We start from the raw sequence: 25,966 nt of genomic DNA on the forward strand, positions 1-25,966 counted from the left end.
ACAGCACAGCCAGGAAATACCAAGTACAAGCAACCGTCCCTTCATCCTGAATTCACACCAATTTCTGCTTCTGTTTCCTGTGTAAAATTATCAGTCACTCAGAAGCTGCTGCCCAGGGGGGCTGTGGAGGCAGAGTGGCTTGGGACAGCCTTCACCTGACTTTGCAGAAACACCTGACGACTACCTCATTTTGAGGTGGCTCTCTGAAAATACGTGGCAAAATGCACAGTGTTGGGGGCAATTTTGTGGGATGCTTCTGGCAATACCCAGAATGATGTGCATTACTGGGGGAGGAAAAACTATGCAATTCTGGGGTGGTGGGAGTGGACGTGTCTCTTGCAATACCCCAAAAGATAAATATTATTAGAGGAGGAAAAAGAATCAGTCTGATTTTGATGAGAATCTGGCAATTCCCAGCACAGGATCGAGCTGTGTCGTGTTGGGGGGGGGGGAACCTCAGAGTGCGCAGGATATGGAAGGGTATGGAAGTGATACAGGGTATGGAAGTGATACAGAGAATGGAAGGGGACAGAGAACTGTGTGATTTCGGGGGGTTGGGGTGGAGGACACCTCTAGCAGTCCCCAGAATGATGCACACAGCTGGAAGTGGTGCGGGGGGGGGGAGCACGGGGGCACACGGACACCCATCCCCAATCCCAGGGCCCCCTGCAGCACGCACGAGGCACAATGACACGAGTAACTCCAAACAGACACCGCTGGAAGTGAGAGCGGAATCCGAAATTCCAAACGGCGGATCTCCGCGGCTCGGGGCTCCCCAAGCCCGACCCCTCCAATACACACACATACAACACACACATACAACACACACATACAACACACACACACACACACACACACACACACACACACACACACACAGAGGCTGTGGTGCGGGGCGCGTGCACACGAGCGCGCCCCCGCCCTGCCGCCGCGGCCGCTTTAAGGGCGGCGGGGGCGCGCCGCCGGGGCGCCCGGCGCGCCGCCGCCTCGCTTCGCCTCGCCGCCAGCGCGCCGCGCTCCCGCTCCCTCTCTCTCTCTCCCTCCTCTCCCTCGCCCCGCTTTAAAGTCTCCGCCAGGATCCGGGCTCGCCCGCCACTTCCTGTACGGCAGGATGGAGCGCGCCGGGGCCCCGGCTGCCCGCCGCCCGCCCGGCCGTGCGCGGAGGCGGCTGTGAGCGCCCGGTCGGTCCGCGGCATGCGGCGCGCCCCGCTGCCCGCCTGAGCCGCGCACACACCGCGCGGGGGGGTCCCCGCGCCCCGCCGCCGCTCCTCGCTGTCCTCCCCCTGCCCCGCGCTTTGCGGGATTTTTTTTTTAACGTCCCCCCACGTTGAGGAGGCGAGCAGGAGCCCCCCAGCTTTCTCCCGCAGGAAGAAGGGGTGCGGGGAGAAACTTATTTTCAACAAGTTTTTTTTTTTTCCTCCTTTTTTTTTTTTTTTTTTTCCTCCCCTTCTCATCCTCCTTTCCCTCCCCTCCCCCCTTCCCCCGTGTTAATTATTTTAGCCCCTCTCCCCTTTCGATGTGCGGCTTTGGACATGCGGAGGCTACTGCAACCGTGTTGGTGGATCTTTTTCTTGAAAATCACCAGCTCCGTGCTCCATGATGTGGTGTGCTTCCCCGGTGAGTGAGCGCGGCGGCTGGGGGGGCTCCTGGTGCCTCCGCCACACGTGTCCGCGACCCCGGTGCGGTGCCGGCGGGGCACCCCGCGAGTGCGGAGGATGCGCCGGGGAACCGCGGGGGCCCCTTCGCCCAGGCGGCCCCAGCGCTGGGTCTCTCCCCGCGCCGCAGCACCCTCCGGGCTGCGGGCAGCGCTGCCCGCGAGTGGGGCCGTGAGCGGTGCCCGGGCTCGGCTCCGCGCTCCCGGCGCGGTGTCCCCTCTCTCCGGTGCAATGCAGCCCCCGGCAGCGTGGGGCGGGCGGAGGGGGGTTCCTCGCACGCTGCCCTTCTTCCGTGGGGCTGCCTGGAGCTCCCTTTGTGCTGCGGGACCGCCGCTCGCCGCCCCGAAGGGGAGCGGGACTCCGCGCTCCGACCCCGCGCCCCCCGCCAGAAACTTCGCGGTGCCTGGTCCGCGCCCTCCCCGCCCCACTCGTGTCCGCGGTGGGTGTCTCGCCGTGCCGCGTGCTGACCTTGGCAGGGCGGGGGGGCCGCGGGGCTGCGCGCCCGCCCCGCTGCGGGGCTGGGGCTGCGCGGCCACCACCGCACACCCCCCGCGAGAGAAGGGGCTGCCCGGGCGGGGGGCTCCCGGCTCCCGCCGCGCTGTGCACCCCCCACTTCGCGCCGCACGGCCGGTGTCCGCGCATCGCTTCTCGCCCGCATCGAGCTGCAGGGGCCGAGTTTAACGGGGGCCGGGGGTGCGCTCGCCCGCGTTGGGACCCGCGTCCCCCCCGGCGCGGCCCCGGCCCGGGGGAACTCTCGGGGCTCGGCGCTCCCGCCGCCTCCCCGCGCAGTTCCCGGGCCGCCCTCCAGGGGCGCTGCGGCGCCGCCGGGAGCCCCCGCGGGGCGCGCGCCCCTCCGCGGGCGCGCAGCGCGGGCTCCGCCCGGCGCGTCCCCGGGACACGCGCGTGTCCGCCGGGCCCGCGGGTCCCCCTGGGGGGACGGCTTGGCACCCCCAAGGCTTTGTTGGGTTGTTTGCTTTCCCCTGCGCTCCCCTCTTCCTCCCAGCGGTGATGGCGCGGGGGGCCGCGGTGGGGGTGTATGCGGGGCGAGGTGCCCGGGGCAGAGCGAGTCCCCTCCCCAGGGAGGTGCGTCCCCCCCAACCCGCAACTCCTCCCGTCCCTTGCGTGGGCTCCTGAGGCACACCCGGTTGTTCGCTGCCTCCAGGTGTGCGAGCGTGAAATGAGAGAATTAAATTCTGGAGGCTTTATAGGAACTTCCACTTCTGTTTCCATATTTTTTTATTTTTTTTTTATTTTTCTTTCTGAAATATACTTTTCTCCATCGCCAAATACAGAGCTCCCGTTCCTTCCAGCACCTTCTCACATGGTAAAATGATTTGAAGCAAAAAGAAACTAAGTTGGAGAGAGGGTTAATACCTCTGCAGCTTTTGACGAAACATTTATCTTCTTTGTATTGATTTCTTCTCAATTTCAGCGCTCGGAGTGAAGCCTTTCTCTCTGGTTCTGATTTATATTGTACAGTAATTACATCTAGAAGGCAGGCTCCAGGAACGCTGCAGGAAAACAAGCTCTGATGTCGGTTTAATATGACAGTATTGTACGGCTTGCTGATTTAGATCAGCAATGTTTGAACCAGATAATATTTGCATTATGGTTTGAATATGAAGATGGATGCAAGCAGAGTAGGTCTGTGGATGTTTGCAGTGTGTTGGTAAACTCTTGAACGCCAGAAACCGTAAAACAGCTGTGTAATACTTGGGAATGTTTCAGGGATGTTCATGGCTAAAAGGCTTGCTTGGAAAGCAAACTATTTTCCAGAAGGGCTTTTGTGCATTTAGTTTTTGTACGGAGCTACCATGTTAGACCTCAGTGACTTGCTCGCTCCTGTGTGCCGCCTTCTGAAGAGCAGCAGTACCCGGTGTGTGTGCAGGCAAGGGGTGGTGAGCGAAACATCGTGATAAACGGGGACGCTCCAGACTCTGATCCCGTACATCAGAGATGCCCGAGGCAGGAAAGCTGCAGGGAGGATCTCGGTGGACTATAACAGGACATTGGTGCTGACAACATCCAATGGCAAATCATCGGAATTTGTGTTGGCGGGGAATCCCGGCCAGATATTAACCATTTAGTATCCACCACAGATGTTTCGGTACCTTTTCATAGCCTTTTCTAGAGAGGATTAGAGAACTAAGGTATTTGTTGTTTTGGTGGTAATTTACAAGCATCTTTTCTTCCATCTGCTTCATATCTCGCTCCCTTTAAATGAAAGAGAGGTCACTATTTATTTTCTCCCCTGCAAATCACTTTACTTTGTGAGGAAACATAAAGGCTATTCTTTTCTTTGTTCAGCAACAATAAATGAACCATGTAGAAAATAAGTCTTTGCAGTATTCTTTTGTTAGGGGGGTTGTAATAGGTTTTCACTGTTTAAGTAGGTATTTTTGTTGCTGTTCCTTAGGTTGCAGTAAGAGAAAGGAGTCATTCTGGCACAAAAAATATGTGGGTAAGGTTTTCCTCTTTCTGAAGTGTTTAGTGCATTTCTCTGTGGGCTTGTCACTGGTAATTGCATTGCTTAATAAATCAAACCGAGATAAGGTAAGAGAGGTTGTTTCCGTGGGGTCTGTTTGCTCATTAATCTAAATTCACAGTACCAAAAATCAGTAAGACATAAATATTAGTGTTATCAAAATATCCTTACTACCTGATTTCTCCGTGCTTTGCCAGGAGAGGGTAAATATTTTTTTGTAAAGGAAAAAGTACACATTTGTGCAGTTCTTAGCTGTTGCTGTGACAATCTTGTCATCTAAAGAGTGACAATTGCTACCATTTTCTTAGGGTAGATGCATAAATGAAAGTAATTTTCTTGAGTCTAGATTAGCTCTTTGGTAATGAATCAAGTTGTTGCTGACCTGGTAACTGCCTAAATGGGTTTTTGGATTTTGAGTCTTTGTAGTTCTGAGTTGAGAGTTAATTTTGCATGTAACTGTCTTCTGCTTGGAGGAAAAATTATACTAGGAGCTTTTCCTTATGAACTAATCAAATACTACTTCAGATATTTTTAAAGGTACAGAGAAGACTGGCTTTGTCTATTAAAGATTTTACAGAGGAAGGTACGTTGTGCACATAGAGAAATACGGAACGTACAGGAGAGGGCCCTCCAAGACTTTATTTAGTCCTGTGGCTTTTATGAAGATGACACTTCTTACATTTTAATTATCCCTTATTTTCAGTGGCGTTATAAAATATGCTTTACGTTACGGGAAGTTGCTAATGGAGTCCTTGCAGATAAAGAATGTCAAGTGAGCCTTCCCAGGCTGTTAGAGCTGAGCTTGCTGTTTGCTTCTGGGGGGGGAAACTCCAGGGAGAGCTTTGCTGTCTCTTAGTAGGTTTGTGGTTAGCGGGGCCTGGACCCGGCTTTCAAAAATCTTCAAGTAGTCACAGGAGCTGTCTGTGCTAGCAGGCAGAGTGAGAGGCGCCTTAAAGTGGGGAGTGAAGAAGAGGCATCACAGAAGGAAGGGATTTCAGTACATCCAAAAAAAGAAAGGAGCACAATTTGAGGGTAACTGGAATTCCCTGAGTCCTGTTGGGGTGTTGGCAATGTCTACAAAGCCTGTATTCGCTTGGAAGAGCAGGGAGGATTTTTTTTCCTATGTGTGTGAGTTAGGATTTCTATTACTGCTCTCTCATCCCCTGTCTCCTCTTTTTGTCTAGGAAATGGGGATAAAAGGGTTTCTGATTCTCTTCAGAAAATGGATGTCTTAGAGCAGAGAGGAACTTCTGTGAGTCAAGCACAGAGATGTCGTGTCCTTCACCCATCCCACCCACATCTGCACTGGGTATCTTTGTGGAACAAATAGGTCCTGCTTGGTACCGTAAAAGTCACCAAAAACCACCTATTGATTTCAGTAGAGTGATGGTTTCACTCCCAGTTTCTGAGTCTTTGCAGGGACAAGTGTTGGCTGTACCGTTATCAAGTTCTGCAAATTTAATAGTTGGGGTTTGTTTCCAATTATAGAAAAGACAGCTAACAGTGAGGACTCTATCAATCCTATGATCAGTGCTCAAGGACTACCATACTTAGAGTTTTCTGAAATAAAATGTTATTAAAGTTGACTCCAATTTCAATGTTCGAGTTCCATGGTTAAATTAAAGAAATGACTTCAAACTATTAATCTTAACTGTCCTTGGAAAAAATGCTAAGCATTTGGTTGCTTCTTTTTAGCAGCCAAATGAACATGTGGCATGATGTGCTCTGAAGCCTAAGGGTTTAGTAATAACACTGTATTTTAGCTAATATATAACTTTAATCAGAGAAATTATGAAAAAATGAGCCTGATTTTTCTTTTTGCCCAAGTTCCTGTGCTTCCATTTTTAAAGACCAGAGTTGCTCCTGTGTGCTATGAAATTTTGATGATTTATGTTTATGTGCCACATTACTTAAAGTTTAATTCTAAACAACAATTATTAAGTATTTTAGGAAGTGGAATCTCATCAGAGAAATTCTCTTAAAAAATATGGAGTCATCTGAGAATGCGGATATGCACCAAATGGGTTAATTTATGACTTATATATCCCTTCTGGGGACTGCTTGCTGCTTCATGTGTCTAAATATCTTTACAAAGTTTTCCTTTCTTTGTGAGATAAACTCCTGTCGGTGTTTCTTCCAAGTGAAAATTGTGGATCTGCATCTTCTTGCACCAGGTTGGCAAGAATGTGACATCACCGATTGCCAGATAGTCCCTGGTGGAATTGGGCTGGATCGGTTTTGTGGAGACATGCAGGGGCTGGAAGCAAGGTAGAGAAGAAAGATGTACATTAATGCACCCTTTCACATTAAACAGCAGCACTTGGGGTGTGGCCAGTTAGAGGTGCCCAACTAGAGAGTAACTTTCGATGAAAGCAACTGGTTTTCACAATTGTGTGTCAATAAACCTTTAGAGGAAAAAAATCAAAGAAAAGTGATCCTCGACTGCTGTTAATTTTCCCATTACTCAATAGCTTGTGCTAGTGCTTGCCCTGGGGCAACTCAGGTTGGCTTCTTTCTTTTAATGCTGCTCTCAGGTCATACAGCTCTCCAGTGGGATCTCGCCCCAGTTCAGTGAGGACAGGTGTACTCTTGGATGAATCTGGGCTACACTGGTCCTGTCTCCAAATGCTTGCCTTCAGTGTACAGTCATCTCCTCGAGGCACAGCTGCCAGGACACAGCAGATTCCTGCTTTATGCCTTGAGCTGTCACATATTTGTGGCCTAAGCAGAATCTCTTCCCACCCTGCAAGTGAACAGATGAATGAGGGCGCAGATTGCAAGCACAGCAGTGATGATACTGAGATAATCCATGGATATTGCAGTTCTTGTTTCATCTTTCCTTTTCTCTGATTACTGCTGGGAAGCTGGAGGAAACAGTGATGGGAATAAACTCCCCACTTGTCTGGAGGAGGGGGGAAGACACAGGGCAGTAAGGAGGCTAAGAAGTTTATGTAATCACTGTAAGACGTGTTTTTACTACACTGAATAGCTCACCTTACAGCAATTTGAATTAGTCTTCAAGTGAACTATGGTTAAAGTAAAATCAGTTGGTGCGTGGCCTTTTTTTTTTTTTAATGTGGTTTTATTATGCTTGGGAGTTGAAGTACTGGTGTTCTTAATTATCAAGTCATTTGAATAATGATGAACCATTTTCTAGAACTTAAAACTTGACCGCATCATGCGCCTGCCAGCAGTACTGACACATAAAATCTCAAGTGATGTGGGTGTTGCAGTTCTTCTATGCATAAATGCTGTGGTGATGCTTGATCCATGTTTATCCTGTCCAGTGCCTGCTTTGAGGGACTTTGCATTCATAGCATGGAGGCCTTTCTAAAGAAAATCTAGGTGTTTTGAGATTTGGATGCTTAGCTTAGGAAAGCTGCTTTGAAAAATCCTTTTCTCTGCTCGCAACAATGTAATGAATGAGACCTTGAGCCCTGAAGAGCTGCATTGGTATTTAGGAGCAAAATGTGGGATGTTATTTGGTCTTGTGGCAGCCGTTTTGTTCTCTTTTTTTTGAAATAAAGTGTGCCTGTCTCCCTGACAGAGTGCTGTTCAAGTTCTTCTGTTTGGAGTCAGTTTATTCTGCTGACAGGAAAGGAAAGCTGTCTGATAACTCCTTGCAGGCAAAGTGGAGAGTTGTTCAGTTTTCCCACACCTCACTCTTTCCATTTTCAATCCTTGTAGGAGGCTTCTAAGAGACATAAGAAATGCTATAATACTTGCTTTAACCACAGCAGTGCCTTGCCCTTTTCTTGCTCCTGTAAAAGTATCTACAGTTTGGATTACTGCTTTTTAACAATCTGAATTCTTAGACCTGGAGGTCCCTGGAGTTTGTCAGACTGGTTGATTGCCAGTGTTAGTTGTCCCAGAGTGGAAAAGTAACTTCACTGTAAGAAGAGGTGAACACTGAATAAGTAGGAAATGGTGGTAGGTTCAGTTGTGCCAATGCACCGGAAAATCGTTTTTTTTACTGCAGAGGTGAGTAGAAACAGTTCTGTCCTGACCCTTGCTGATGGTCCTCAACAGTTACTTTCTTTGGACCTTCTTACATTTCTTTAATACAAGAATGTCTGTGAAGTAGCCCTGGCACCACTGAGGACCAGTCCCTGCCTTTGTGTCAGTTTGGTGTGCTTAGAAATGGTCTCCTGTCAAATCTTTTTTCCTGTTTTTTTTTTTTTTCTTCCTTCCCTTCTGGATTTTAGAAGAATTTGTTTTATATCTCAGGAGGTAGTAAAGTTAGTGATACCCATCTCAAAATAAATCATTGTTATCTAAGAGTTTTTTAGGGGAAGTTTAGGGATTTTTATGGTGGATGCATGTTTATATAAACCTCAGTTTAGTGGGCCTCAGCATGAGACTTCTGTCTGTCCATCCCTCCCTCCCCTCCCACCCCCTGGAAACGCCAAGCTAAGACAATAAAGATATCTAGTAGCTTTCAAACAATTAGGTACAGATCTACATTGCTATCACAAGTGAATTTAGGGATTAAATTTTCAATAGACTTTCATTAGCATTTAGATTCCTAAGGTGCTTTTAGACTTCTGGAGATTATGGTATAGATTTACTGCAGTCAAAGTAGAAATGAGGGGTTGTGCAGCATGACTGTCTCTTAAACTTCGCATCCATTCAGGCAGAGAGAGCCAGTTGAGTGTCTCTTCTTGTTGGCCTCCATGCTACTTGGAGCTAGTTGAATTATTATTCTTAAAGTACAGTAGCTTGTGTATTTTGTATTTAAATCCATCCTTAAAATACAACTGAAATTTGCCTGTTGACAGCAGTTGCATCATGTTTTAATTGGTGAGAATTGCTAATGGAGCGTTCAGGTTCTAAAATGAGTTGTTTATTTTTCCTACTTTGCCCAAGGGTTTTGCATCAGATTATATGGCTTCTGTATAACTGTTTGTGTTCCAAAGTGACACCTTTGTGCAGTTTTAGCTATTTAAGTAAGTGTTAAAAGTTTGTGCTCAGCAACGGCAGTTTCCGAAACTGTGACTTTTTAAATTGTTTCTTACTACATTGTTTATGCATCGCAGAACAATTCCCTTCTGTTTACTGTGAATTAATTCATTGTTATATTTGCAAACTGGGGGTGCAAACTGTGCAAATTCTATGATGTCTTCTCTTGGTGTAATGGCAGGTCCTCAGCTGCTGCACGTTGTGGCATGACTGATGCTGCTGTTGCTGTGGCAGCTTTCAGCAGGTGAGGATTTGCACCATAAACCTCATCATGACATTATTCTGAAATACAACTGTGTGTGTTCTTTTCAGCAGTTCCATAAGGGTGGCTTTGTGTCGAAGGTGCACAGTTTTACTGCTGTCTTTATGCTTCTTGGAGAGTTTTTCTTTTACTGGATGGTGAAATGCAAAACCATTTCTTAGTGTGATTCTGCCTGTGGTGAAGTGATGTCCAGTCCATCCATTAAAATTCTGGCTTTCTGGAGGGTGCTTACCATAATAATCAGTCCTTGGAATTGTTCTGTTGCGTTGTACCTAATTTTTTGAGCAAACCTGTGGCTGTTGCAAAGGTGTTTGTGAGTTTTCCTGTCAACAGCTGACAATTTAAGTGATACCTAACTTCTTTCCTTGGATAAAGTAGTTACCAAAATAAATAGGCCACCAAAAAATTGGTTGTTCAAATTACTGAAGATCAAATTCTAAATATGCAACCACTTTAACAACTGTCTCTTATCTGTTTGGCTTTTCTCTACCAGTTTTAAGAGCCCTCTGGTATTTTGTTACCATGAGAGTCCATTACAGTAAAACCATGTCACAATGTCCTAATTAACTCAGTGACCTGAACCCCACAAGCCGCCGGATTTTATCCAGTCCTTGAATAATTTTTGTAGCAATCTGGGTTTCTTTTGCATTTGCTTCCTCCCCCCCCCAAAAGGTGTACATCAGAACTGAACACTGGTCTTATTCATATTATGTATGTGCAATGCTATTGCCCTTTCTGTTTGTCCAAGGATTTTCAGTGGCCTATTTTTCTGCCACAGCAAGGAAGCTCATGGTGATTGTTTGCCTAGTATGACTTCTAGATCATTATTGGAGTCAGTGCTGAACAAAATACTCTGCTGTTCAGTGGATGTGGCCTAAAATAAACTCTTTGAATGTATCTTCTTTCCTTTTCTTTTTTTTTTTAATGTGACTTGAATGCTGCTATAATGGCAATTTTAGAAATAGAAAGAAAGGCTTAAGTCATCTGCAGTGTTGGTGTCTCAGATGCATCATCTCTTGTGGTTTTCTTTGTTTCTGTTTTTAGCCCAACATTTTTTAAGGCAGTAGCAGTCAGTGCATCCTGTAACTGTTGTGGAGTTATCTGAAGTGGGTGATTTTAGGGTTTGACTTCTGTTAAGCATTATACACTGAAAGCTTCACACAGCTCCAGAACCTGCCTGTGACCTGGCCTCAGCTGTTGCCCTTGTGGTAACACTGGTGTGAGTAACAGATGAGGTTCATCAGAACCTTGGAGTGGGGATTACAATTTGGATGGGACCCCTAAGAGGCAGTGGATTTCTTGGAACGTGGTGGAATTTTTTTGTTGTTTTTTTTTCCCCCCATCCATACCCTCATCCCCTTACTGTTACTTGTGCTGCTGACTTTGGTAGACAGTGTTTCTTTGCTGCTGCTGGATATTGTTGAGCTGGTTGCTAGATCTGCTCTGTTACTGTGGCCCTTTTTTCCATTAGGGTGGCCTCCCTTGGGTACTTTTAGCTTTTCACTTTGATCCTGCCTGTTTTGGCAAATTAGCATCATGCAACAATTGAGGAAAAAACAGTCCCTTCTGCCCCAGCTAGTATTGTCCTGTCTGGGAAGAGGCTGGTGTCTGTGAAGGTAGGTGAGAAAGTGGAGAGATCTGTATGTCTACAGGAGAGAGAGAGTCCAGTCTTTCAAGTATAAAAGCCTTCACAAAAACCACAGAGAAGATCTGATCCATAGCTATCGGGTAGTATTGCCTCAAGTTCTGGCACACTGAAAGGATCATAAATCGTGTTTGATCGATACTGATACTTCTGGTGTGCTTCAGGACAGAGTGCCGTGTGAGCCAGGCAGGCCCTGGCAGTGTGGGCTGCCTGGAGAGCAGAGAGGAGTGACCAGGCAGTCTGCCAGCAAGCTTTTAATTAGCCTTGAACATGATGGACTGGATGGCCATCACCAAAAGTGCCTTCCAGCACTGCTCTGTGCTGCACTTACTCTTCCTGTGCACACCAAGCCCCTGTTTGCCCCTGCTCTGTGTCTGTGCTGGCTCTGGAGGCTGGAGGAGTAAAGTGGATCTGGAGCTGCTGCAGCCTGTGAGATTTGTGGTCCAGGAGCCTCCTCTGTGCAGGCACGGGCAGCGTGTGGTGCCTGATGTTGTTACTTGCCCGAGCGTGAAGCTGCAAGTAATGGTGATACGAATGTATTTCAATTTGTAACCTGGTCTTCTGTATCAAGATTGGACTACTTCTATTCTGTTGCACATGTGCATCACTTGGGGAAACATGCTGATAGTACTTAACATTTAATTGCTTCTCTTGATTTTATTTGTAAATTAGAATCTAGAGGATCTGTAAGAAAAAAAACAGTGAAGCTTAATTGGACAACATTTTAGAGTAGCTAAAGAAAAAAAGACGTGTAGCTCTCCAGCTTTTGGAGCTGAGACAAATGCAAACTTACTTATTGATCCATACATATAATATCATATTTTAACTACAGTCTAAAGTGGAGGTCATCTCTATACTAGATTGCTTAAAAATCTGTCTATCTTATCACATCTTGTACTCATTTATAGTTGTTTCCATTTCTAGCTTTGTTGGAGAGACAGCTAGTGTTTCAACCTAAATTAAAATCAATAAGAAGCAATTTTGTTTGTTTTTTAACTACTAGAGCAGACTTTTTTTTTTAGTAAGTCTCTGTATGTTCAACTAAATCACTTTGTTCTTCCCATCAAGATAATTGCCAGATCTCATTAATTTCTAATTTTTGCATATGTAGGAATTGGTTTATTTTCCAGTGTACCTAACAAAATATCAAATATGATTTAAAAATAAATGCTTACTTTAAGTCATCACTGAACAATAAATGCAGTAAAGAATACTTTGCAGTTAAAAATAGTTTAAAAATATCTGGGGGGCTGTGGCAAATGCTGAGACCCAGGAGTCCTGTACTGGCAGAGTAGCACAGGCTTCCCCTGGCACTTCTGGGCAATGTTCTGCAGGGAGGACTCCCAGTGGAAAAAGTGGAGACTGGGTCACTCTGCCTTCAGTTTTTATCTTGGATATTTCTGCATCACACCAATTGGTGTAAGAAGCTGTTGTCATGTTGTCAGCTGGCTTTTACCCCATGGCCAGCAGATTGCCAGCAAGAATGATGGACCTGAGTCAAATTCGACATGGAATTCAGACTGCAGCAATGTGAGTGCTTCCTAGTAAGGCAATGGTGAACCATAACATAATATCAGAGGAAATATCTGAAGGTAGTGCTCTGATGAGGTGTCCAAAAGAGGATGTGTTGGTGCTCTGGTGAGTTGATCACAGGGTGCAGGAAATCATCCTCAGCAGTTTACGGGACTGGCTTCCCAAATGGACAGTGATGGACACGGTGCTGTGAGTGGTTGCCCTCTGTGTTTATGAAGGTTCAGTTCTCAGAGGCAAGGCTTCCTGTCTCTGGTGAGGGTATCTGGTTGGAAGAAATAATTTGTGTCTTCAGAAAGAGCATTTCCAGAAAGGATTGACCAGATGCTGTGGTGTGTGGAAGCATTTGGTGAGGTGTTTGCTCTACCTCTTCTGGAGTTCAGCATCTGGCAATGTTGGGCCAGTGTCTATATGAGCATTTCTATTCTTCTGCATCTTGTTTTAAATTCTGCCAGGTGAAACTTGAGTCTGTATTTTATCAGGTAGTTCTTTGGGTTGCTGTCATCTTGCTCAGTGCTTCTCATAATTTCAGCAATGTTTAAGAATTCCTGGAATTCTTAATTCTGAATAAAAGAACCTTTTGGAAGGTCTGAATCTCATTTCCTGTTTAACTTTCCTTTGAAGTGCCTGAGTGGTATGAGCTATGCGTTACTTTAATTTCTCAGGTTTAGTTTTCTCTCACCTTTTCTTTTGCTTCTAATTACTTTGGTTCAGTTATGTTTATAAATCAAGGAAGAGGGCAAACCAAGGGCAAAAAGAGGTGGATCTGGCTACCCAGAGAAGGCAAGAGACTGTTTACTTAAGTAAACTGCTAAAGTAGTGTTTTGTAGGAACAAAACATAATTAGTAAGTAGATGATGTGATGAAGAGCATAATTCCTTCACCCTTGAAGGCGCTGTAAGAGTTGTGTGTAAATTTCTTGAATGTGATATCAAAACAGAAAACCATTTCTTTTTAACGAATGACTTAAAACCACACAGGATTTCATGTTTATGTGCCAAGAAGCCAGCTGTGTTGAAAAATATATGAGCAAACCTGCTATACAGTGATCCAGGATTGTAAGGTAAAGGTGACTTTCCCACACAGTAGTGACACCTGTCATAAGTGAATCTCAATATATAGTTCAATGCAAGGAGTGATACATCACGGCATAAACAGATTCTCTGTCAAGAACGTAATTAATACTTCATGTCAAACACTATCTGCATGTATTGTATTCTCTGTTTAATGTTATTAAGCAGTGTGACCTTTTCTTTCAGCAATTAGCTTTCAAGGTGAAAACCAACTTAGGAAGTAAATTAACTTTTTTCTTTGGACCTGAGGAGTCTTACAGTTTCACAGTATTCTTGATTACACCTTCACACTTTACAGTTTTGATTGCTATCTTGATCAATGACTCTTCATTTCTGTGGTTTGAGATTGCATTCCCCTATTTGCTCCTCTATTTGAGAGACATCATCAGGCATTTTGGGTGCAGGCAGTGTCTGCAGAGACAGATGAGGGTTGTAAGATGCACACTGTCAAAGAGTAACAACTCAAGCTTGTCTCATTTGCACTCTATTAGTAACAAGTTCACTTGCTAAAAAGCTGAAGATCAGAATGGAATTATTAATGTGCCTGACAGTTGTGCTTTCAGTTGAACAGAGGCTATGAGCACCCGCTGTAATAAAGCAGTGCTCTCTTTCTTTGCAAAACCACGTTTCTAAACTGCATACACTGAGTGAGACACAGGCCTTACAGTTTGATTTGCAAACTTTCAGTTGTATTCATTGGAAATGATGTTGAAGTGTGGGGGCCTTGCTAAGAGCATTCTTTCTTGGTGAGCTGGAGATGAAATACATGGTTTTGGTGAACACCTTACCGCTGGCTGTCTGGGCCATGCAATGCTGTGAAATACTGAAATAAAGGATCAAAGCCAGTGGTAGTGTCCTGTCTGCCCTGGAAAGCTGATAAACTGTCTCATGCTTCCCGTGATGCCTTTTGGTGGCTTCTGCTGTGATTGATACAAGCAGCATCTACAAAAATTGGACCTTTCTGCCTGCCCTTGCTGTCCTCACACATGTGCTGTGTGAGAAGCCTGCTTACCTGTTCAGGTTTTATTATGTGACTCTGCTGTCCTGCCTTCCAGGATGACACTGCAGTGGTGCCAAGATGGTTGTGAAGGAACTAATGCTGTGGGTTTGGATATATAACAAAAAAAAAAAAGCTCCAGAGATCTTTCAGCTGGACTATAAGGATAACACAGTGTTAGTGTCCTTAATATTTGCAGTCTCTCTCAAAAAGATCTTAGTTTGAAGGACTGTCTGTTATTCAGAACTGTCAATGCTTTTACAGAGCTGCTTTGCCATTCCTTTGTTCTTTAATCTTGACTGTATTCCACTGATGACTTGTTCCAATGGCCTTTGTGTTAATTCTGGTAGTCTTTGCCATGTAGGTTCCTGAGTTGTTCTCCTTGCTGCAAACCCAAAAGCCAGCAAGAGGTGCAGTGCTGCCTCCCTGAGCACTGTGTTGTCTTTGCTGTGCCCTTACCCTTGCACAGTGTTTGCTGTCCAGGCCTTAGATGAGCTGCAAGGAGGAGTCCCCAGTGCCTGAATGCATAGCTGAGGGTGTAGTGTCATCCTTCCCCTTGGGGCTGAGTGGTTGGAGCAGTTTTCCAGTCACTGGGACGTGATTTCTCAGGTATTTTCTATCTCACTGGTGAGGAGGATGCTCTGATGCTCTTGGATCAGTCTGCAACACTGTCAAGTCTGTTGAGTACTCCTAAGGTGCTATTTTGCATTCAAGTTGCTATGTATTGCTATATATATATTTATGTATGAATACAACTGCTTTTAAATCCTAGCATAACAATAATTAAGCCTAGGAATTATATACCTGAATAGGTTTCTTCCATTAGTAAAGCAGTTAGTAGGTGGATTAGAACTAATATTCAGCAGATGTTGTAGTAGTAGAGTAGAACTGACTTCTCACTGGGGATTCATAACGTGTGTCTGAATCTATGATTATAGACACCACTGTGAAATGAAATTTGGTGGGGTTTTTTTTCCCCCAAGAATAGTCTTGTCCAAGCAATGAATGAGGCTATTTTATATGGCAGGAAACTTCTTTGGTTGGTGATATTAAAGGCAGATGGTCTTGTGACTCCTTTGGCTGAAATGTGTTTTACTAGTACTCTTCTGTCAACTTGGAAGCCAGAATTGTAAGTGTGCATATAAAAACTGATAACACTGGTTACTTTTGCACCCGAGTTGGAGTGGTGTGGGGAAAGGCTACAGCACATAGTAGCAGGTAGTTGGTTATACTATTGGTACTATTGGTTTTGGTCTTGGGAAAAAAAAGTTCCTGTTCAATTCAGTGGAGATTTCCACCTTGGGTGTGATGGTGCAACATCAGATGAAATCTGACTAGTGAGTGATTTATTGCAACGTTGATAGGAAAAAAACTTCTCTACCGCAGGCTACGTTGATAGAGGACAATGATATTTCATTGCAGTTCCTTCCCTGAAAAGCTGCAGTGGCATTGATGTTTTATAGTTTACATGTTGCTTCATCAGTTTGGGCAGTTCCTGTCATGGAGGGGAATTGTGGGGAGATTGCTTGTTTTCAAACACTAATGCCTATGGACACATTTTTTTCAATGAGGAAAAGCAGTGAAGAAACAAGCTATTTGTACAATCATGTTCACAGCCAGTTTTCTCCCTTTTCTTGTCTAGGCTCCATTTTAGCAGCTGTATATTTTCTTTAGTGTTTCAAGAAAAAGCAATAGAAACAATGACAACAGAGTCTGTGTAAAATACACATTGGTGTTCTAAAAATCAGTTTATTTTTAGCACGTATTTTAATCTAAAGTTCAGCTATATTTTTCTTTGCCTCTTCTTCCCCAGTTTAGCTGTTTTCCATGCCATCCCAGGAGTGTTTTTGAGGCCCAGAATTTTCACTCTGGAACATGTGAGAATTCTGCAAGGGACAATTATAAGGAAATAGCATAGTATAATATACTAGATCACAGGTGATTTGCCCAAGAATAAAACAGTTCAAAGGATCTAATGATAATTTTGAGGAGAAAAAAACCCTAAACCCTGCTATGATTCTGGAGGACTGTGTATTGTAGGATCTTAAACATGATAGTTTTTAGTGTCCTGGTTTGAACCTTACTTTGAAGACATGCAGGCCTTGATGGGGTGTGTTGCCCCTGAAGACCTCGATGTCTCCTGATGTTCCAGTGTCCCTGAGAAGGACACCAATGGACTGGGCTGTAGCTATTTTTGGAAATGACAAAGCTGAACAAACATGCTGAAGATACCTTCTGAAGTTGACTTGTGTGTAACTAGCACTTCTCAGATGACAGTCTGCATTTCCATCAGTTCCAGCATGTTGAACCAGGTTGAATTGCTCTAGCTTTTGTTACTGGGGTTGGTTGTGACAGCTACAGAAAAGCTGAATCTGATACTGTGTCCTCCTTGTGGTGAAGGCCAGTGTGAGCACGTTGCACCTGTGACTGGCAAACTGAACTCCTCAGTTCTCCTTAGACCAAAGTCACTCCTGAATTAGAAGCATTTAAATTTAATTAGACTTCAACCATTTGGACCATATTCATGACAATATACCCATAAACACAGCCTATCCTGGCTCTTTATGTTCCTGTATCTTCTGTAATGTCTAAAAAATGACAGTGAAAGGAGACACTAAGGAAGGCATCCAGTTGTTTCCTTGCATTAGGTGACATGGATTGTTTTGGCCAGAGAAGCACCATGAAATTCCTCATTGCCTTCTTCCAGCTGAGTGAGTGTGGCTTGAGTGTTCTGGTCTGGTTAATGTGGGAGCTGAAAATGTATGTTTGGATGAGAAGCTCTGGGGAGGTGGCTGTGCTTTCTCCCTCCTAGTCTCTGGCTCCTCAGGCTGCTGGTAAAGTGTTTGGTGGTGCCTTGAAGCCTTGCTGCACAGGGCTGAGCAGTTGCATGCCCAGGTACACGCAGTCCAGGCTGACTGAACCAGCTTGCTGAAGCCAGGGTGGCTTCTCACTGTTGTGGCAAAGGAGGAGGTCAACTTCTTTGCTGCATTTTGTTGGGCTCAGCTGAATTTAGGTATCAAATGGCAAGACTTCCTCCTGCTTTAATCTAAGTGAAGCCAGAGTGGGAGAGCAGGGGGGATATGGAAAGCTCTTCACATCTTGAGAGACAGAATCACCTTTCCAGTGGGGAATTCAGGATCTTGGTGCCTTACCATGCCACCAGTGAAAGCCTTCTTGGCCTGGAGTTGTATAGGTATCAGCCCAGATGATTTCTGTCCTTGGGAAGGAAGACAAGGAGAAGTTTGTGCTGCCCAGCAGTAGATGGAACTGAGTGGATCCCAGAAGCTTGCGAGGACTCTGTGGTATGTTTTTGTGGTATCTTTATCATGGTAGCAGGACATTCTTAGGGGTCCCCATGTCTGACAGTGCTGAGGATGAGTACCTTGGCAATGAGGAAGAAAAGGTGTGTATTCTCCAGGGAAACTTTTTTTCTCTTTAATGGCTTGAATTCCTTTTGGATGCACTTGTCTATCAGATCTCACTACACTTGAGAAAAAAGGAGCCTTTCTTCAGTGTTATCTGAGTTTCTCTGACCTAGAGGATGTTACAGCTACACCTTCACCCTTTCAGCTCCTGTAAGGCTGACTACAGGATAAATCTGGTTTGCTCTGGAGCTTCATAATCATGAAGTCGGCATCGATACTGACCTGGTGGAATTTTTCAAAGAGGACAAATAGCAGTAATCTTTCCATTTCTCTTTAATTTGATAGTCTCTCCTCTGAGAGAGGGTAGTGGCTGGTAAACTGATGTGCAGTGGCTGAGACATCAAAAATGATACAGCTACTAATTACTGATTGGTTTCTGAAAAAGCCGATCTTTTTGGTGTGTAAAATAAATAGTCAGTGTGTGATAGTATTGGTATGCTGTTGATCATGCAACAACTGTCTTTGCAAGCCTGAGTTTTCATTTTAAAAGGCATCATTGTTAAATATTTGGGCATTCATACTCCCCCCAGGTTGATCAACTATTTGAAATGTGTTATCTCACAGTGCTGTCACAATTAAAGAATGGCATGCTCAGGTGAAAGGGTTTGGCTGTTTCATAGATTGGAGAGATATGCTCAGTGAAAATGAAGATCCTCACAAGGTTAAATTATCTATTAAAAGCTCCTCCAATTACAACGTTGGAGAAAAGGATTTTTTTTTTTTTTTAATGTGGATAAGAGTTAGCAGAGGACAAATGACATAATTGGAGGGGGAGACAGAGACTTCATACGTGCTTGCTTCTAAAAGAGTGAGAGAGAGAAGACAATGCTAGGGAACTGCCTTCAGACATCTTAGTCCTTTCTGGTTGCTTTTATCTCAAGCAGACTTTGCAGGCTGGGAAAGAAAGAAAAGAGAGTTAGTATTTGTGTAAAAGCTTCCCATGACTTCTCCCAGGTGTGCTGTATTGGGGCTTGATGCTATCTGGCCTTCTTACAAGAAAGTAGAAAGAAGCAACTCTCATTTTGGGGTATATTAAATAGTATGCTCTCATATAGCACGGGAGAACATATCAGCTGGCGAGTTGAATTGACATATTCCTTTGTGCACAAGTTATAGCAACTTAAATGAAAATTACATTCATAGCAGGAGAATGCACTCTGTTTAAATTAGATAAGGAGATTATGACAGAAAAAGATCATTGAGTAAAGGGGTTTTTAAACTAGCCACTGAAATAAATGCATGACTTCAAACTTTGTCTTGCCGGAATTTATTAATATAACAAAATGAGGCTTTTGGAACACAGTGAAGGCCTCTTCCTTTGAAGGTTACAGTGTAATTTGTGTAATTGCATTTGTATAATTTGACTTCAAGATTTGTCCTTGTAATTTGGTAAACTGCAGATCTTGCTCCAATCTGCCGCATTTTTCTTGTGCCTCATATTGACACATCTAATTGCCTCATAAGTATATACTCAGTTTAAAGCCATTGCACTGCCCTCTGGACCTTGAAAAATTCATCTTCTGGGCTGTAATGATAATCTCTGTGTGGATCTTATCTGTGAAGCAGCTGGCCACCTTTGCTTGCTTCCTTACTGAGCACACACAGCTGATTGCCATTCTGAATAACCTGCACCACACAGCTGAAGAAAACTTACAGTGTGATGCCTTAATTTCTCCCAGCTGCAGAATGCCCTCTCTTGGCAGGGAAGCCAGAAGGCAGACTCACAGGTATCCTCTTGGAGCTGGCTGAGAAATCCCCCGTCGCTGTGTGTGTGGGGCACAGTTTGAGCTGGTCCTGTACTTGGTGTGTTTCCTGCTGGAATGGGATGGAAGAGTAGCTTTGGGCAAGGCAGCGAGCGGTGTTGGTAGGATGTGTGTGTAATTATGGATGTATTATTATAGTGGCACTCTTGTTAAATGGGCTTTCAGCTCTTGGGTTTTCTCAATAGGAAGCGGGCGGTGAAACGTTTAGACAGACTTTGAAAAAAGTTACCATTTTAGCGCTACTTTGTTGCTGAATTACTTTGAAATCAACAGAAATTGTAGGCAAACGATTCATATTATAAGACACTAACATTGTTTGTTGGGTTTGTTCACCTGGAGAATCTGAGATGAGTTTGCTCTTGGCTGATGAAGCAGGAAGAAATTTTATATCTGGGATAAAAGCTCAAAATACTGCAGAGGGAGATAAAAACAAATTGGATAAGAGCTGCCTCTGGGAGGGTTGAGGGCAGAGAGTCATGTTGAGGAGTCAAGTCACTGAACTCTGGGTGTAGACAAAGCTGATTTAAAGATGGGTTTTTGTTATGTTACAGTAATTTCTCCATTGGCTTTACACAGCAGGGTCTGAAGAAATGGCTGTTGTCAAAACCAATGGAAAATTTAACATCTCTTAAAATTACAGGTTTTTTGCAATTATTTAGGGAAGATACCTCTTCACATATGTATTGATTCTTCAATGAATGGTATGAGACTTGAAAAGAAATTGTATAATTTACAACTTATTTCTGCATCCTTGGATTGAAATATGTGTAGAGTTCAGAGCAGAAGACATTGAGTGAAGTTATACAAGCTTAATAAAAATAAACCTACACATGACTTTGCATAAATGGGGGAAAAAATCAAAGGACTAAGGAATTTGCATAGATAACATTTGAATTGTTAATTCATATTGCACTTCATTGCAAGGATGTAATTTTTAATTAAGAATAAAATGTGGTAGATATTTTAAATGGGAAATGATTATAATTGCAGATGGAAATTGAGGTAATGAGAACTGGTTTAATTAATTGTTAACATTTTTCTGTTTTGTTTTTTTTCTTTATGAGCTTGTGGTCTGTGGACATGACATTTGTTTTGTAGATGTGTGTATTTAAACATGCAGTGATTAAGGCATGAAAGGCTGGCAGCAAACACAGTTTTAGTCTAAGTTGTATCCATTGCTTGAAAGGGTCTGTATGGATGGATGTACTTTTGGGCATCTTTGTTGGACTAATTTTAGTGTTTGTAGGATTGGTGTGAAACTGCAGTGTAAAAACTCTATTCCAGAATGTCCTTTTTAAACCGTATTTGTCCTTCACGATGGGTTTCACAGATAATGGAGGTACTTCACTGGAGAAATTGAGATGGTGTTTGTACCAAATGACCTTTGCCTTCAAAGTTCTTCACTGATGAATATGACAGTATTGACCTGAAATTAACTCCCCAAGATTTTGTTGATCTGTTGTGATCAGTCTGTGGTTAACTGAGATGGCCTTTCAGGAAGCTGTGGGCAGCTTTTCACATTTTTTCTTGTTAAAATTTTGTCAAGGTCTCTGAAGATCCTTGTGTTGAGGGAAATGCAGCATGAAAACCTACAGAACAACCATTTCCTGTTCAGATAGCTGTGACACTGAGCTAAAGAAAAATATTTGTGTAGAATTCTTAGAATGGAGGGTACTTTTGCCATTTAGAAACTTGGTAAACCTTATGTATCGAGCTTAGAGCTCTGCATCCAGAAAGGCTTTTGAAGTGAATAAAATTACTGTTGCCACTTATGTTAAGAACCACATATGAAGTCTGTCATCCTTGGTTGCAGAGGGACTTGGAGAAAACTACAATTAGCACTAATTGGCGTTGTGTCTGAATCTTCTGTGTGTTGGTGTGAGAATGGACCCTTGAAATGATTGGCAGGAACTACCTGCCTGCTCTAATTCCCTCAAGAGCTGTTCTGTTGCATTGCAGCACATCACAAATGAAATGAGTGTTTACCAGAAGTGACCAGCTAATGTGACTGAATTATCCATGCAGCACAGATGCTGGAATTCAGTGCAAGTTATTTACTCAGTGTGCTGGGACTGGTAGCTGTAGTAATGAGGCACTACAAATTTTTTCAGTGGGAAATCTAGAGTTTTGACTCCTGCAGATTTCATTGCTCCTTGATGCTCCTCAGAACGGGTGGAAAAGAAGGTTTGGCATACCGAGGATTTGTCTAACCTTTTCAGTATCTGGGGGATGCTTTTTAATTTTGGATTTTTGTCTTGTCACTTGGAAAGAAGCGTTTCACCTGAAATCTAGCTTGTTATCCGCGTTGGTCATGGGAAAAAATTTTGCCAAAGTAGATAAAAACTATATATGCAGAAAGACAAATCAATGCTCGGTTCTGTTGCCCCTGGGTAAATAAAATAGAAACCTAAAGAGTAAACTAATATTCAGTAAAAGGATAGAAGAATTTACTTGAATGGCAGTGTAGTGGTTTTTTTTTTTTTTTCCCCTCTGAAGTATGCAACCAGAGATATGAAGTATGGTAATGTCACTAGGGTAATATACAGCTGATAGCAGTGCATTCATTTGCATTTTTTTCTCTTACCTTGTGTTTCCTTTTTTTCCTCCCTGAAGCACATGTGTTGGGAATTGAAAATGCAGTTTGCCTATTATACACTAGCAGTAATCTTTCAGTTTTTTTAATGTAAAAAATGAGGCCACAAACATGAGCAGCTACTGATGTATGGGGCTATTGATGGAAATTGAATTTGCAAAGGGAAAATGGGATTTGGTTGTAGTCTGAAATGATAATGATGTAGCCCAAATGGATTTGTAATGGTCATTCATTCATTTTTTTCTGCAATTTCGTGGTTTGACAAAAAATATTTATGCAGGTGACTAGGAAAGTAGCACAGGTTCAGTCTGAGTGGGAGTTACTAGCTAATGACAAATAATAAGTATGCAAAGTCTGAGCTGGAGCCTGTTTCCACAGACTTCAATAGGGGAAGGAAAGGATGCTGTGATTTATTTTCCTAAGAGGGGGAAAAAGCGGTCGAGGTAGTGCTTCTTTGAGATTTAAGAAATAATAAAAGCAAAATGTACATTGACACGAATTCTTAAAAATGTATGGATTTGGAGTATCAACCTAGTCAATACTTTATGTAGTGTAACAAATGTACAAGATACTTGGCACGGTGTCTGCATAAAGAAAGACTTGGCCCTGAAGAGTTTCCAGCCTAACTATGAGCAAACTACAGTGCCTACATTGAGGTGCTGTGTTAGATACTTGTCTTCCTGTGGGACAGTCCCCTGCAGCCTTTAGTCTGAATTTGTAATTTGGGCTGCCAGTGGACAGCAGAATTTTCTTTATATCCTGGGTGCAGTTTTATGTGCCTTATGATAAGTTCTGTGTTGCTCTGATTTCAGTGGAGCTCTGTCTTCTGTCCTGTGAAAGCAAGAGAAGAATGACATACCAGTGTTCATGTGGTCAGAATAAACTGGTGGTGACAGGAAAGTGATAATTTAATGGTGTGGATGGATTTTTGGCTTTGTTTTCCTCTTGTTTCTATTTTTGCCTTCTTTTTTTGGACCAGCGAACGTCACACTTGTAAACTGCCTTCCATTTTAACCAGAGTATAGTCCTTGTTAAATGTTGTGTAATTTAAAAGTATGAATAGAAGTAATTATGGAGTATAGGAAAAAGTGCTTCTGGTTTTATAAATATATTCCTTATTATACATTTTTGCATTTAAAGTCATTACAGCCAGTGGTTCAGATGCAAAGGCCCATGCACACATGCCCAGGTCATGGAAACCGATGATCCATGTGGGTCCCTTCCAACTCCGAGTGATTCGCTGTGATCACTGTGAGTGATTCTGTGAATCTGCTCTCAGACTGTAGAAGACTAAAAGGGGAGTGTGTGGGGAAAGCCAGCACTGATTTACCTGTTGTTAATATTGCCCCTGTTTTCCTCTTGCCACTGATTAAAGCCTGAGCTTTCTGAACAAGAGCTTGGCTTAATGCTCTTGTGGGGCCTTCCTGGGGGAGAGCGGCAGCGGGGCCGGCTGGTGCTGCAGGAAACCGCCCATTGTGAGCAGGATCCCTCAAGTATTTCCTTCAATGCAACTCCAGCTATTTTGGCTGCAGGCCTTACTGCGTTTGTTTCTTTTAATTTTATTTTTTTTTTTTTGGTAAGTGTTCCATGAATGGTGCCGATGCAGAAAGGCTGTGAGCATCATAAATCTGTTTATTTTAATTGGCTTTGCTATCCTGTTAAGCTAAAGGCAGAGAGAGCCAGGCTGCTCAGAGGGCTGTGGGTGGGGTTTCATGTGTTTAAATATCAGTACTGGGAAACTGCTGGTTTGTCTGAGTACTGAGCAAGATCGACATGGGCTGGGGTTGGTCTGACATCCCATTTGAGTGAACAGTTTGGGGCCGAGGCTGCTCCCCTTTCTGCACAGGGCTCAGCAGCTGCAGACCTCTACAAGCTGGGAGTGCTGCAGCAGTATTAATAGCATTAGGGGACAGCACTTTTCCTTGTCTCCTTCCTTTGTGGAGGATGGCAGCTTCCTCTTCTGGTCCATTGTTTCGGTCCATTTTGCAGATACAAAAAGCTGGAAGTACGAAGATGTGCCTGTCACTCCCCAGTAGTCACCTTTGAATCCAGGAAACCTGTGCTGGGTCTGTCCTTTTAATAGTGCTTAAGGAATAAGCACTGAAAGAATCAAGGAATTTTGTTTTGGCTATGAAATTGCTAAACCTTTCCCCTCTGAATTTTCAAATATTAAGGTAAAACTAGATTTGCCCATGGCTACTTTAAAAACACTATTGTACCTTTTTAACCTCTTGCCTTGGTTTCAAGGGGGTATATTTTCTGTGAGAGATTTTAATTTTTGTTTTGCTTTTGTAATTTAGGATTGGCTGCTGAACAAGCTGATTTCTTGACATTATATACTAATTCACATTTGTGAAGCAGGGGTCTAAACTGTCTGTACTGTGATATCACAGAATGGGTGAGGTTGAAAGACTTGCACTTTTAACAAATTTAATCTTGGAGAGAGGTGGACCCCTAAAAAGCTATTTTGCAGTTTCCCCCCTGGTGCAGTGAGTATTGTGAAAGGTCAGGTGGCAGCAGTTGTGAAGTATAGCTGACACCGGGGGTTTGTGGGAGTCTTTTCAGGAGCAGCAGAGTTGCAGGTATTGATGGAAGCCCTGAGAACTCGCAGGTAAAGCCACCTACAGGCAGCCTGTGTGACATTTTGACTTTGTGCTCAAGGCACAGACAAATAAATGTGGGTAGAACCATTCTGTTGTTGATTTTGGAGCAGGAGCTCTTAGCTGATGTAGGAGAGACTCATACCTCATAATATTAAGTTTCATGCTCTGTGTGTGCCCAGCTGGGTGTGTGAGGTTGCAGCCATCAGTACCTTTGATGTTTTTTACCTTTAATGCTGTGTTCTTTCTGTATTGGCTCAACAGCCCATTTTTACTTCTTGGCTTTAACTCAGGAACATACTAAACGTGAACTTAACTCTTGAATTCTTTAAATGTGTTGTTGAATTGGAGCCAAAATGGTGAAGTGAGAAGTTTCCCACTAAACTAGTAAATTCCTGTTATTTTATAATTTTTTTTTCTCCAAAAAACTGTAAGTAAATTCTTTCCGAAGCCAAGTAGGTGATTGTACTGCTTGGTGTTTCCCTTCTATTTTGCAAAATATTTATTTGTTGCTCTAATAATTTGCTGCATGTACACCTCAAATGCCCTTTTACACAGTGCAAAGGCAAGAAAATTGATGCATCATTGCATGCAGATTCAATTGGATCCAAGTCTTGTGAAGTCTCTGGTTTGTTCTGAGGTGGGTTGTCTTCTGTCCTGTGTCCTGCAATTCCACAGGTTAGCACAGCTGCAGCTGAAGTGTTTGGGTGGTACTGAATTAATAAGATGGAATTGTCAGGTGTAACCTGGTAACGTTTTTGTTGATCAATGAAAGTGGGATTTTTATGGTGTATCTGTGTATATGCAGGCATTTATCAGAATACTTTTGTTCAATGGCACAGGGTTCAGCTGTTTTACTGGAAGTAGCAAGTATTTTTTGGCTTTTCCTTACTTAGCACCCGCATAAAACATTATGTTCATGAAACATTTATGGTAGCAATCCATTAAGAGGAAGACAAAGGTTTTCCTCTGAAGAGAA

The 25,966-nt window shown here is 43.6% G+C and overlaps 1 protein-coding gene across 1 annotated transcript in view; it reads left to right on the forward strand.

The window, feature by feature from the left end:
• Positions 1-1,037: 1,037 nt before the first annotated feature.
• PTPRG (protein tyrosine phosphatase receptor type G) overlaps positions 1,038-25,966 on the forward strand; it is a 399,599-nt gene continuing 374,670 nt past the window's right edge. Inside the window, exon 1 of the mRNA XM_027722958.2 lies at positions 1,038-1,617. Coding sequence (XP_027578759.1) covers positions 1,533-1,617 — 85 coding nt within the window. The 5' untranslated portion in view covers positions 1,038-1,532. The remainder of the gene's footprint in view (positions 1,618-25,966) is intronic.

Source organism: Pipra filicauda, unplaced genomic scaffold (assembly GCF_003945595.2).
Source record: "Pipra filicauda isolate LSUMZ 115617 unplaced genomic scaffold, ASM394559v2 scaffold148_size1903560_pilon, whole genome shotgun sequence".
Taxonomy (NCBI): domain Eukaryota; kingdom Metazoa; phylum Chordata; class Aves; order Passeriformes; family Pipridae; genus Pipra; species Pipra filicauda.